General features: G+C 41.5%; 1 protein-coding gene across 9 annotated transcripts in view; it reads right to left on the bottom strand.

The window, feature by feature from the left end:
* Positions 1-30: 30 nt before the first annotated feature.
* The window catches only part of MBD5 (methyl-CpG binding domain protein 5), a 76,291-nt gene continuing 62,248 nt past the window's right edge, over positions 31-14,073 (bottom strand). For 6 of the 9 annotated variants that reach the window (XM_010713990.3, XM_010713991.3, XM_010713992.3 and 3 more), the window contains 4 exons: positions 10,577-11,605; positions 8,778-8,989; positions 6,012-7,220; positions 32-387 (listed from right to left, as the gene is read on the bottom strand). In XM_010713990.3, coding sequence (XP_010712292.1) covers positions 271-387; positions 6,012-7,220; positions 8,778-8,989; positions 10,577-11,605 — 2,567 coding nt within the window. In that variant the 3' untranslated portion in view covers positions 32-270. Of the gene's footprint in view, positions 388-6,011; positions 7,221-8,777; positions 8,990-10,576; positions 11,606-14,073 lie in introns of all 9 variants that reach the window. The other 3 variants (XM_019617307.2, XM_010713994.3, XM_010713996.3) reach the window with 3 other exon arrangements.

Below are 14,073 nucleotides of genomic sequence, written 5' to 3'. Positions count from 1 at the left end.
TAACTTTTTTTTTTTTTTTTTGCTGTAAATTAAAATCCCACACATGAAAGCTCAAACAAGCAGGCTGACATTTTACAAAGGCTACAGTAAATATCAGAAGATGCAATAAAAATGCAGATATCAAAGATCTCGGGTGATTATCGCAACCAGCACAAGGAATTCAGAAAATTAACTTTTCATTTTGGCAGATCTGCAAGGGTCCCCAAAAGGAGTCCCTGGAAGCAAAAGAATGTGATTATTCATCCCACTGGTAAACAAATGAGCACACACTTACTTTCTGTTCCTTTTCCTGGCTCGGTTGTAAGCTTCTAGACCTTCTGTTAGTGTCTTCAACTTCTCTGGCTCCACCTGAGTGAAGGTATGAACACCAAACCACATTACCCAGACCTGCAATTATCAAACACTGCTTTTACTTTACTGCTAGACATGCAATACTGCGGAGCCTAAAGTTCATCGCATCCGTAAGACACAACGTCCCAGCAAAGAAGAAATCAATGTATACAACTATGTGTACCCCCTCAGACATGTACGTATGCATCAGAATTTCTCTCCGTATCCACACTACCAATACAAAGAACTAAAAACACAGCATGTAGGAAAACAAAACTAAGAGGGAAAGTAATACTTTAGAACGTAATTTGTCTTTACAGCATTAATACAAACATTGCTGTTGAAGCCTCACGTTCTGTACTCACTCCACAGACACATCTGGTATCTCTGGAGCTCCTCGGATGCGTTACAATAGCACTGTGCCTAATGGACATGGCACAGATCTTACAGACACCACGACACAAAGGTTTGACATGCCCTCACATTTCAGGTCCCAGCCCAGCAGCGCTGCTGGCACAGCCGTGCTCCAGCTAAAGGCTTCTGGCCTTGAGGAGTCTGGTGTGGGATGAGGAGGGGCAGCGAGAGCTGGTTGTGCATGCTGAGTGATGACTTCCAACTAATTCAACCAGCTTGGGGAAGATCTTTCCAATTTTTTGGCCTTAAGCACATGCCTTAGTGCTCTGCTGAGTCAGTGACAAAGCTGGCTGTGATGCACAGGGCTGCTGAGCTGGTGTCGAAGGCACTGTAACTGCAAACTTCATTTCTCCCCAGATCAACCAGAATTGTTATCTTTTGAGCAATAAACCACAGCATCTGACCAATGGTACCAAGCAGTGCTGCTGGAAACAACACAGACATGAAAGAAAACCAATGGCATCGTCTGCAGGACCTTATCATCAAAACATTATTCCACTCAACTCCTGGTATTGCTTAAATTTGCTTCACAGCCACTTCTGCTTTTAAGAACAACAAAACAAAAGATGTTTAAAACACATCACTTAAAAGAAAATGAACTGATAAATTCCTTCTTTGTCACAGCATTATATTTTGCTGACTTATTTGCATAACATCACAAGAACCTTACGGAGCATTTGTTTCATTAAAAAGCACACCCTGTCTTTTGACACAAAGCAAATTAAATCCGTAAATACAAATTTATTAAGCATGTCTATATACAACCCTGAACAGTAATCTAAACACAACTTGATTTGAAACTCAACCTTTCCATTTCTAAATAATTTATCTATTCACAATGGCACTTGTTTTAGATGTGACAATCTGATGTTAATGAGTGAGCAAGTTGTCAAAACGTCTGGAAATAATGGCAAGTGAAATACACATTTAGAGCAGATCTCACGTTTGGAACTCACACATCTGATAACCAAGTTGGGAAACACAGCAGCCTTAAAGACAGCAACCTTAAAGACCAGCAGTTCCTGGTGAGGTTGGCACACAGGAAGGCAAGGCTTCTGCTCCCATGAGACAGGGCTCACTAAGCACAGACTGTGGCACTTCTCCCTTAGAACTATGGTTACTTTTAATGTGAGGCTGAGAATACTTGATGTCATTCCTTTCCTAACGTGACTTTGTAAAAGCACAAATGCATACACAGTCTGCTGCAAAGCTGTTGAGTTCTTATGGATAAACAGGAGAGCAGAAAGCACACGTGATGAGAGCAGGCTGGGTGCAGCTGTGATCTGCTTTGGGCCCAGCACTGCCATGCAGCTGGCAGAGGCAGTGCTTCTATCTGAGCTCAGGTTCAGTCCTTCATCTCACAGCACATTAGCAAAAAAAAGCTATAGAAAAACACATTTTTCAAACTGAGCAGAATTAAATGGTGGTAATGTGATCATCCTGATGCTTTACACCTGGAACTGTACCATGAGACAGTGCTGTCATGGTTACTCAAGCTGTACAGCATTCTCAGCCCCAAAATGTAGATATCTATATGGGTATGTAGAGACAGGTATATGAGGGACAAACTTTGCAGAGTGCTGGACATGTCTGCCATTAGGTACAGAAGAAAGTTCAAAGGTAGACATTTGCATGAAGAATTAGCACTGTGTTTGATTAAAAAAGGACTCGTGCTACATTACAAAAAAAAGAATATTTTCCTCATTGGAATTTCATGATAGCACAACAGTAAAACAGAAACAAACCCACCCCCACCTGCCAGCACTTTTCCGTAGCAGTAGCACATGGCTAATGGAACACAGTATTACCAGCAACTGTAACAGATACATAGGGATTAATCACATCACATGCCTTCATTTACAATAACCCATTACAACAGTAAATAACACATACAGATTGGATTTCCAGGACACTGATAAATCACACCTATCTCTAGCACTAGAAAAGCTCAGCTTCCTTGGGGAAATACCTATATGGGCTGATAAAAGCCCAACGTTGTATGCCAGTCCATAAAGAACGTTCAGAAGCCAAGCTCTCACGAAGCACCAAAACTTGCTTTTCCTATTGTGGACTCTTTAGCATCAGGTACTAATTAGCTGTAAAATCTGAGAGAAATTAAGTTGTGCTTTCATAGAGAGGAGGCTGACTGTCAGCGTAGCTCCTGGGCACAAAATAGTGGATCAATACTGCAACTATAAACCCCTCTGTTGAAATGCTGCTTTTAGGCCATTTTACATACATCCACTGCAGCAAAAAGCAAAAAAATCCCCAGAAGGAAAGCAGCAGCACCTTCCCAAACAGCTCTGCTCAGGAACACAGAGCAGAACTGATGGGAGGCCCCAGGGGTGTCACACCTGTGACATGCATTAATGCACCACTCCAGCTGCTCTGCACATAGAAGTACCATTACATTTACTGCCCACATTTTTCTAAATGAAAATAAAAATCAAATTAAAGTATGATTTCAAGAACAGAGAACGTAACAACTTACAGTGATACCCTGCAACACAGCTATAGCAATGGTACAGTAGAATAGGTTCCCAGGTTGGAAGGGACCATCAAGTCCAACTCCTGCTTCCACGCAGGACAGTAAGAGAAGTTAACATTTGATTACACAAATATTTAAAAGATTATTTAACACAGCTCCTCTGAAAATATAGTTTCCAGAACTGTTGCTACCAGCAATTCCCACCATGAATGACAATGTTTCAAGATTTTCTGGAGTGCAGACTTTTGGAGGACTATTTTTTTCAGAGCAGGCTGCCCAAACACTCAGAGGATGGGGTTGAACACATTGCTACAGGAGCGTGTGGACACTTGCATAGATAGCCACTGTGCATGAGAGTTCAGCTGGAAACACAACTATTGCACAGCAATGCATGTTTTCATACTTTTCTCTTTCATAGCTCCCTGTATCCCACAATTCAACTGAAATCCTGACCTCTGAGTGGTCATTCACTCTGTACTTCTTGTTAGAGAGAAGGAGACATAGACACGTTTAGTTATTACTAAATGAAAGGCCTTCTGATGTGAGAGGTGATCTGTGGGCTTTCCTGGTGAAGAACTGAGTCAGTTCCTCTGCTGCATCCCCACGTGTTTGATGGCAAAGTGCATTTCCATGGCGTAGAAGGGATCCATAAGTTGCTTTCCTGTTGTTTGTGCTTCCGTATACAATTACATCTATGCCACTAAATGTTGTGTTACACAGTATGTTCACATAATGCAAGTAAGGGACAAAATTAAAGGAAGAGTGTTTGCACAAAGAGCAATCATACATTCTGGTAACCACAAACTGAGAGAAAAGTTAAAAATGGCTAAGGAATGCAAATGAAAAAAAAACAGTTCTTTATAAAAGTTATCAAAAATAAGCTTTTAAAATGTATCAAAACAATCTTATATATACGGATATGTGAAACTAACAGAAATGCATACTTTGAACACACATGCAATGTAAGGATCATAGAATCAAAGAATGGCCTTGCAAAGGCCCACAGTGCTCATCCAGTTCCAACCCCCTGCTGTGTGCAGGTCGCCAACCAGCAGCCCAGGCTGCGCAGAGCCACATCCAGCCTGGCCTTGAATGCCTGCAGGGATGGGGCATCCACAGCCTCCTTGGGCAACCTGTTCCAGTGCCTCACCACCCTCTGAGTGAAAAACTTCTTCCTAATATCCAACTAAACCTCCCCTGTATCAGTTTAAAACCACTCCCCCTTGTCCTATCACTATCCACCCTTGTAAACAGCCATTCCCCTTCCTTTTTATTTGCTCCCTTCAAGTACTGGAGGGCTGTATTCATCATTCCCATGGGACAGTGACACTGCTCACCTCCTCCTTTTTCCAGTTTCAGTCTTTCACACTTTGTGACCTATCTCATTTGCCAATACTTTTAATAAGAGTGCTCTATAACTTGGTGATCCAACCTTTATAAGGAACGAGCTGTTCAGCATGCCAATCCTGTTAATAAGCATGCTGACTGCTCTGAAGTGAATATTTTTGTTCCACGTACTCAAACGGGAGCTCTGAAACCGCTTTGCCTAAGGAGAACAAGAAAGAAGCCAAGTTCTGTTGAACTAAGCTTGAAGCCATCCTGGCCAGGCAACGCTCCAGTTACTTATACTACCAATTCCTCTAGAACACGTGGGATTGTTGGAGGAAATTATGTTTGTGCATCAGCCTCAGATAACTCTATGGGCCGTGCAGGGAGAACAGCTATGGTTACAATAGAGAGAGAGCAGATCGGGCGCAGAAGTTCCTGAGCTGCACTCTGGTGGGATGCAGAGGCTGATGGCGGAGAGCTCCTCACCCTGTCCTGTTCTCTCTGCTGGACAGCTCCTGCTGGACACTTTCAGGGTAAGGGAGGACTTTGGTCCAACCTACTACAGCCTTTCTTACGTTTTTATGACTGTTGTCATGCAATCCACCAGGCACGAGTATGTGAAAATATTAAATTTTCAACTGGTTTGCTTTCTTTGCGCCAGAGGCAAAATGTTTTGTATGGTCTTTCTTTTCAACTTACTTATTTCTTAAATTTGCATTTTTTTTTCAAATTGGCACTTAGAAAACATTTACATATGGAAGATATGAAACAGATTAGGAAAACCACAAAAACATAATTTTATACAGCTAGCATAGACTAGAATTTGAAATATTATCATACCTTCTCTGACAAGCACACAATTAGTGTTCAAAACTCTGGATTTTACGACAAAAGAGCAAATTAAAATGCTTTCCCTCCTGTAATATATTGCAGACCTCCTTTCAGGACGAAGGTACCCATGCATTTCATCACAGAGTGTGTGTGTCACTCAGCAAGGCTTTCCTTATAACAGACTCCTCACTCCCATCAGATCACACTTTTCCTTTTTGCAGTTTCAACCACTTTTAGATGTCATATTCCTTACACATTCATTCTGTTCTTTTGGACACAGCTATAGTTCAGCTATAGATACACGTGTTAGGCTAACAATTTTTTCTTGAAGATATCTTTTGTGTAGCAAGCCTTTGGTGTATAAACCAGTTAGGGAAGCATCATCAGGCTAGAATACAGCCTGTTTCACAGCACTGCCAGAAATTTCTCAATACATAACTAGGTACAAATTCAGTTCTGCAAGATATAGCATGAAGAAAAAATTTATACTATTAAAATAAGACAAAGAAAAAAATAAAGAACTGAGATAAAGGTTGGATACACATTTGTATAAGCATTAGGACACACGTGCATGTAAACAGATAGATAGATAGATATGTGCATATATATATAAATATACCTTCCCCTCCTCAGCGTTTTGTTGACATGAATTGTGAACGTCTTCTTCTCTTACTAGTTTTCCAGGCCATGAAGTCAGTCCTTTGATTTGGCCCCAGACCAAGTCGCCAACATTAAACGTCCTCGGCCTGTAATGTATCAGCTCATTGGAAGAAGGGGAATCTGGATTCCTTAGGTCATCTTCACTACTGATGCTTTTAGCATCTGAAGGGCTAGGCACACACCCATTAATGCTTTTGGCATTAAAATCTCCATTGTAATGGATGTAGTCTTTAACTAACGAACTTTCCAAACTATTTGAGGAACTTGGAGATTGCTCTTCCAGAATCAGGTCTTGTTTAGAAGTGTTCAGCAACTCCCCGTATCCTCTGTTCTGCTGAGGCCTATTTCCATTTATGTGTGCACATCGTTCCACAGTGTTCTCCAGTCTTTCCTTAAAACTCATCATAGTTCTTTTGTAATTGTTATACCTGAAATTCTCCTCCAACATTTTATCACTTTGACAGTTTCGCTGTGATAACAGTATCTGATGCTGCTCGCCTTGCAATAATGGCAGTGTGGAGATGTTATTGGGCCTTTCATGACAAGGACTACTATGGATATGGGTGGAGTGGTCTAGAAACTCCTCACATTTCCACCTATTTATCTCACCGACAGGACTTTGCTCCCCTTCCCACTGTTTTTTGGGTGTGTTACAACTTGTTGATTTGTAATATTCATACCCATCCCCTTCACTTGAATTTTTACCATGCTCTGAATTCTTCAGCACTCGCGTTCCTCTAGTGTTTCTTATCCTACCTTCATGATCAGAAACAGCAATGTTTCTTCCATGGATTACTGCACTGACAGCACTAGAGAGATTTAGCGGGTCACCAATTGAGGCTGTGAAGGCACTCATGGCACTCAAAGCTGGAATGGGACTCATTTGTGTGGTACTGCTAACAGCAGTGGTGATCACTACTTGCATTCCCTTGCTTGCAGCATCTACGACTGCTTTGTAGATCGCATCCACTGATGTATCACCCTGAGCAGCGACATTGAGGTTATCCTTTGCCTGTTGACCAAGAGATGGTTCAGTTCTTTGCTGCAAATCACAAGATGTTTCTTGGAAAGGAGGAAGCATAGCGTTGGAGCTCTCAGGAACTGGTGCCATTCCCATCTGAGTAATCATTCTTTTGTTTAGGGCAGCAGCATCTTCCTGCATTCTCACCTGAAAAAAGTAGAGAGAAAGATGGAAATCGCTACTGTGCTTAAAATTCCACTTCAATAGAAAACTGTCTCATTTTAAATAGAAAAAAACGGAAATGACACAACCTACCAGTGAGCCTACATTTTCAACTCCTTTTTCAGAGTCTCTTCAGAGGCTCTCACCTTTTCTCTCCCAAATCTTTAACAACACCACAAAGCACTTCAATATTTCTGTTCTCAACTGTTCTCTTTTGCTCCTTTTCAGACCCCCGAATTTTCTTTGGCCCTCCCTACCAGCTGTTCCTCTGGGCTCCCTCTATATCCCTCTTTCAGTTTCTGGAATGTAGGCCATCACTGTTCTTTTTTGACTGGCTAGCATTTCTGTTCTCTGCCTTTCAGTCATGTGCTTCTCTCACGGGATGTCTTTACTTCAGACCTGTGTAAACCATGCCCGTACCCCTCAGTACTGCATCTGTAATGTCAGGCATGGCCACAGCAAACTGTAGCCTTCAGATGAAAGTAACTGTGCGTTTTATATTTCTTATCACATGTAGTGAAGACGGTGTCACTAATACTTCTGCAACAAAAAAAAACTGCTTCAAACACGGGCAAAATATTTCCAAAAGCTCCCTTAAGTACTTACCACTACTATTTATACAACTGAGAATCTGAAGCAACAAAAATTCTGAGATGAAGCTATGAGAATTCATTCACAAAGGGAGGTAACAGGCGGTTAGAGGACTGATTTTGCACTAGCAGTGAACTGTCTACACTGAGAGAATGGCACGTCTTGTTTTTCCCTCTTAAGGGAAAAAAACACTTTTTGGCAGTATGTATGCATCCATCTTCATGTCTCGAGTTCTGCAGCGACCACAGCCATACTGAGTACTAACAAACACATACCATAACTCTGTTTTTATTAACTATTTCGGCTTCTGTGCTTCCTGTTAGTTTGTTAGTTTAACAGTTCACGTTGGATGATGAAGAACTATTCAGTCGGACGGCAGGGAGGTATCATTGTTTTTGCACAATTTGCCATTGCACGTTCATTCTCATCCCTGGTTTTGTCAGTCTATAAAACCTACATCCAAGCCAGCTCTTCCATTCAATTTTAGTGGGAATGTATGAGAGGGCTGGTACATAGTCACCTATAATCATTTAAGTTTCTAATTACTGTAGAGTGCTATCAACATTTCCTTCTCATCCTTGAATTGCAGAGTGGTCTAAAAGGGAATTTATGATCCTTTTTTTTCAGAATGGAAAACAATTTTGCTGAAAATGCACAGTAATTGTCAGAACATGCACAGCCTATTATTTTTCCAATACATTGAGCACAACCATTTCCAAAGATACTATATCCAGTTTCTAAGACAGAAAATATGAAGTTTCAGAACAAATGTTACTGACTTGCAAAACTCAAAAATTACTGAAAGAGGCAAGCAGCTGTATTCGTCACGTTGTCTTAAACATTCAGCAAAAAAAAAGAAACAAAAGAAAAAAAATCCAACTACAGAGGATACGATTTTACCTACTGAGACTTGCACGTAAGTTCGAATATCGATTTCATTTTGCTTTCTACCTGGAAATTTTGGAACAGACATGCCATGGGGTTGGGGTTGTTAGCTGGGCCAGGAATTGGAGGCTGGCCTTGAAAGCCCTGCATGTTCTGATACCCCTGGAGAAGGTGCTGTTGCTGCTGATTTGAAGGAAACATCTGATTGTTGTTTAATAGTGACTGGAGATGACTCAGTTGATGGTTATTCAAAGTAGTGTTTATAGATGACATGTCACCTGTAATTCAAACACAGGGAAACATAGGTCAGTACACTTTTCAACAATCAGGAGGAATTTCCTCAACTCAAATTTCAACTGAGTGCTAAGCAAATGCCTCTGCAAAACCACACTTTTCCCCTTCAATCTTCTATGGAACGGTCCTCAAGGCATGCGTCTCCTACTCTTTATTCCTTTATTTCTTCAGTTTTGCTTCTTTTGCATGTCACATCTATCTGGACTCTCTCTAACCATTTCTGACATGACTATCTTTGCCTTTGGAACGGTACAGAGCCAAGTATGGCGCAATGAGCTTCTATGATATTCGGTGTCTTGGGATCTTACTCCTAGTTTCCAAAGAGTGACTGCTTCAAACAGTACTGAGGTGGTGAGGGGGGGAGAGGAGGAGGAGAGAGAGAGAAAAAAAGAGAAAATAATTTAAAAGACCCAACAAAACTATTTGTTTCATTAACTACGACAAAATAACGCAATCTAACTGCAAATGAGCAAAGGCTTTTTGGATCACAGACATGTCAGACCATACTCTAAACAATTTTTTTAAACATTCTAGAGAAATCACTGCATTAACATTTCGTGTAACATGAAAATCTCACTGTACACAACAATTCTGGTTTTACTAAAGTATACATGGCTATGAACTAATAAAGCTTTAGAATGTATCAATTTACAAGGTTTTTTTTCATATAAATTTAATGCTTTTCTTAAGATTTGCATTTGCAAAATCTCTGGTTAGCTGTATTTTACATGACAAGGAGGGTTTGACTTCCTGGTAGCCGTTTAGCAAGTAGGCATGAGGGTTCCACACTTATCAGCTCTGCCAGTATTTTTCCTCCTCCTACTGTAGTCCAAACAACAGAGGAGTACTGTCTACACTACACATTCTAGGAAAAATTCATCAAAAGTCATGGGTGAAAACCTTATATTTAAGGACTTTAGCACTTGGTTTGGGCTGTTGGTTCTTGTCAGTGAAATACCCTGGCTACCTAAGCTCCAAGATAAAGTTAAAAAAAAAAAAGACACCAGAGAAATGAGAAAACATAAATGCACAACAAAGGGCTCAAAAAAGGGCAACCTTCCTCTTTGAACTTGCAAAGCGTTCGCTTTGAGTGCTTGATGTATTTGCTTTACAGGCAGTGTGCTTTCGGATGGTTTTGGCACTTCTGATTCGTTTGGAAAGCGGCGCTGGGCCATTTCTCACCTACTGCACAGCTACTCGTACTAACCCTGTGATGCCACACGCACTTGAAATGAAGCACTGCATCCCAGAGATGCACCTATGCTTGAAGACTTGAAAAATGAACCAAGTCCAATTGATTAGAGAACTGTAAGGTGTATACAGTCGGTCTAGGTGGCATCGGAATTAAGAATAGAATATAAAATAATTTCCAAAACCAGTGTTAAATATTATTGAATAAAATTAGAATATAGTTCAAATGCCATACAGGAGCAGTTATAAACAAGCTGTAACATACAAAAGCCTTATAAAAAAGTATGATAAAGTGTCATCTTTAGAAACTAGAATCAGAAATTCCCCCACCCCACCCCTCCTTACTTTTCCTTTTATATCTGTGAAGAAATTGAACTTACCAAGCAGACCTGTCCCCAGTAGAGGGTTAAGTAGCTGTGGCACCACAGAGTTACTGTTGAGTTTAGCTGGACCAGATGTATTCCCAGCATTATTAGATATGTTCAGCAATGTTTCTGCCATTGACACCACTGCTGTCCCACCACCCAGGGTAGAGACAGACAGTGCTGCCACTGCTGATGATGTAGTGGTTGTGGTAGTGGTTGCTTGGGAGGAGGTGGCTATGGAAACCTCTGGATGATTAGCAGTGTTGCCCGATGCAGAGTTCAGGACACCTCCCACCAGCTGGGGATTCAAGGCCATTAATGCTGAGGCCCCAGAGACAGCTGGGAGGAGCAGGGGGTTAGAAGTAGTGTCAGTGCCTGAAAAGCTTGGTAAAGGGTTCCCCAAGGGGTTGCTTAAAAGGGTCTCAACCCTGTTGCTTTCTGACTGATTGCTTGGCAAATGGTCAGGTGGGGCTGTCATCTGTGTTACTGAGGGCAAAGGGTTATTTTGCTGTTGCAACAAATCTGAGATGGTCAGATTGAAAGATGGTAGGGGAAGCATGGCAGCTGCTTGGGCTTGGTTCTGGAGGAGGGTTGCTAGAAGCTGAAAATGAACAGGCTGTAATACCTGCCCATCCACGTCACTGGAGAGAAAAGCTAAAGCAGCATTTACATTCGGGTTGAGAAAACCTAAAGGGTTGAGGTTGACCTCAGACTTGCCTTCTCCTGCTGAAGGCTGCAGTATATTTAATAGATTCTGGCTTAGGAGATGTTGCTGATTCACTGGCAAAGAGATAGGTAGAGAACTGAGGAGGTTTTGATTCAAAGAAGGTGGAAGATTGTTGTTTGAAGAGCTGTTCTGCGGGAAATGAAGCGAGTGTTCATGGCCAGCGAAAGGGAAATCACCCCCAATAGGCAGCTGGCTCTGAAGTGGGTTTCCAGCTGCAGTAGTGACTATAACACCATCTTGAAGAACAGATGTTGTCTTTGTGATGGCAGGTTGGCTGGTGCCAGCTATGGCTATTGATGATGATGGTCCCGAACCCCCTGCAATGCAGAAGAACAAAAATATTAAGAGTATGCTGCCTGCTGGGAGATAGTCATCCAACTCATAAAGTAACTGGGCCAATCCAAAACAGCAATGTTTGATACCCATGCACAGGAATGAAAACGTTTTGAGCATCAAAACTTAAAATACAAAGGAATCTGCATCAACTACTTCAATTACTACTGGCTGTGCACATCTCATCAGCAATTCTTTGACTTTAACATGCTTGTACTTCTCTTACATGTCTCTGAATGAGGATTTAAGAGGATTTCAGTCATACAAATGTTGACCAGCGTAAAACTAAAAGCAATCATAACTCCATTTACATCATAATGGACCAATAATAAATTAACTACTGGGATGAAATATCAAGGTGAGACATGAATGATGTTTGGTGAAAAATAAATGACCCAAGTGCAGCTATGAAACTTATGCTCTTTTCAGAGAATTAAAGCAAGTGAAATTACTTTGAACCACACCCTTCTTCTTTATTCACATTGCAGTTCATTGGAGAACAAGCATTAAGAACACGTATGGAAAGTACATTAGAAAAATGTAAAACTAAAGAAGTATTAAACTGGAGTTTTGACGCAATAAAACTATTTTCCATTCTTAGTTGCCCTGAAAACATAGCTGATGCAAAAACACACTGATTATCTGAAAGTATCATTTATCATTTTTCTAAACAAATACTATTTGAAAAGGGACATGCAACCATGCCTTCATTTGGCGTGAACAGAATCCAATCTTTATGTCACTCCTAGCTAAAAATACCATTTTTTTCAAGTACTGTAACATACTGACTACTCAAAAAAGTGCAAAATTAACATAGTTCATGAGGCATTGCACTGAACGCATGAGAAGAAAGTCCATATCAGGTATCACTATGACACTTCTATAAAGAAATTAGATAATAAATTAACAAAAGACGAAGTAAGCATGGATTGTAATCATAAAGCACAAGGTATCCTATTCTGCTGTGAGGAGAAACATGTTAACAAAGCAATGAAACCAGTTTTGTGACAAGCAATTTTGGGCAGCTGCTTGGAACTCGGAAAGGAGAAGCACCTGAGGATAACAAAACAAACCATGCACTGAAAACATACATCCCATTGGAATCCCACTTATGGCTTTGCATTTAAAACTGCAGATGATGCAGGAATGGAGATGCTGCATTGAGCCAGATTTGGTAAAGGCCAGATCTCAGCATGCACTTGCATTTATTCCTAACGCAGCCACAAACTCTGGTTACTCCAATTCAATGAGGCAAATCCAAAAGAATCCAAACTGCCTGTTTTCTTTTGCACTGATCTCCAAAACTCTGTAAAATACTCTCGTGAGTATCAAACCTAATTTTGGTATTTTCAAATGGACCTAATCCTTATTTCTAATTATTTTTGCTTTATTTTTCATACCACTGAGGTAAATGATTGCACAATCACCTGCAAGAAAGCAAAGCCCAGACTCAGAAAAATGTTGCTTTAGGATTATGTCGTGCACTGGTCTACTTTCTATCCTACATAAAGCTTCTGGAGACCTAATCTGAGAGGTGCAGAGCAACACTTATCCTCTCTCCAGATTAATTAGGCAATTGATTGCTACTGAAAAAAAGTCTTGATGGATTCTGAGCAGAAGAGAGGGATGTGCACGTACTGCAGCCAGGACCTGAGAAGTTGGGGAGCCACAGAGGGGACGAGCAGAAGAAAACAGGAGAGCATCACTGCCTGCTGCAGTTGCTGTGAACCTGCCCTGGGCGCACAGATACCCCAACAGGCAGGAAGGCTTCCAGTTGGTACTGAGGAGTTCTGCACTGGGCAGCAGCTAAAGCAATATTTAGAACTGCTTTCTGGGGCAGGTCTATCCACATGCATGGACTGAAGCACCAGAAAAGAGTTTCTGGATCTCTTCCAAAACACCGTCTCCTCCGAGCCAACACTTCCAATGAAGGATACATGCATACCCATCCTCACTGAAGCCCAGCGTGGCTGGAAAGCTCCTCCATGTTTGGCCCCAAACCAACAGAGAACATCTGAGTTATTTTTTTCCCTTCCAAAAGACGGATAGCTTCCATAATTGCCATTCACAACACTGCAGCAAGAAGGAGCACCTTCCTTGGAAGGACTAAGGTTAGGGATAGTCCAGGCCTGTCCCTCCCCAGTCACACACCAGACTCTCCAAGGCCCAGGACGAACACGAGCAGCCCTCTTTGGCTCACAAAGAGAAAAAAGCGATGGCCCACACCGCAAGTGAAGGTGTGAACGGGTCAGCAAAGCAGCAAGGAAAAAAGCCACGTACCTCATCAAAGTGCCTGCGGAAAGTACTGCCAGCACGATAGAAGCAAAGTCCTAATAAGTCTGCCCTTTCGACTGGGCAGCAGCAACTGCAATACAGAACTGACTCAGCTGTCCTTTGAGGTCTGACTCTCATCCACAGTGATACGTAGGCTATACAGATGCAGTATTTGCTG

The sequence above is a fragment of the Meleagris gallopavo genome, chromosome 7 (genome assembly GCF_000146605.3).
Source record: "Meleagris gallopavo isolate NT-WF06-2002-E0010 breed Aviagen turkey brand Nicholas breeding stock chromosome 7, Turkey_5.1, whole genome shotgun sequence".
Classification (NCBI taxonomy): Eukaryota; Metazoa; Chordata; class Aves; order Galliformes; family Phasianidae; genus Meleagris; species Meleagris gallopavo.
Note: the sequence above shows the minus strand (reverse complement) of the source record. Positions and strands in the feature narration are given on the sequence as shown.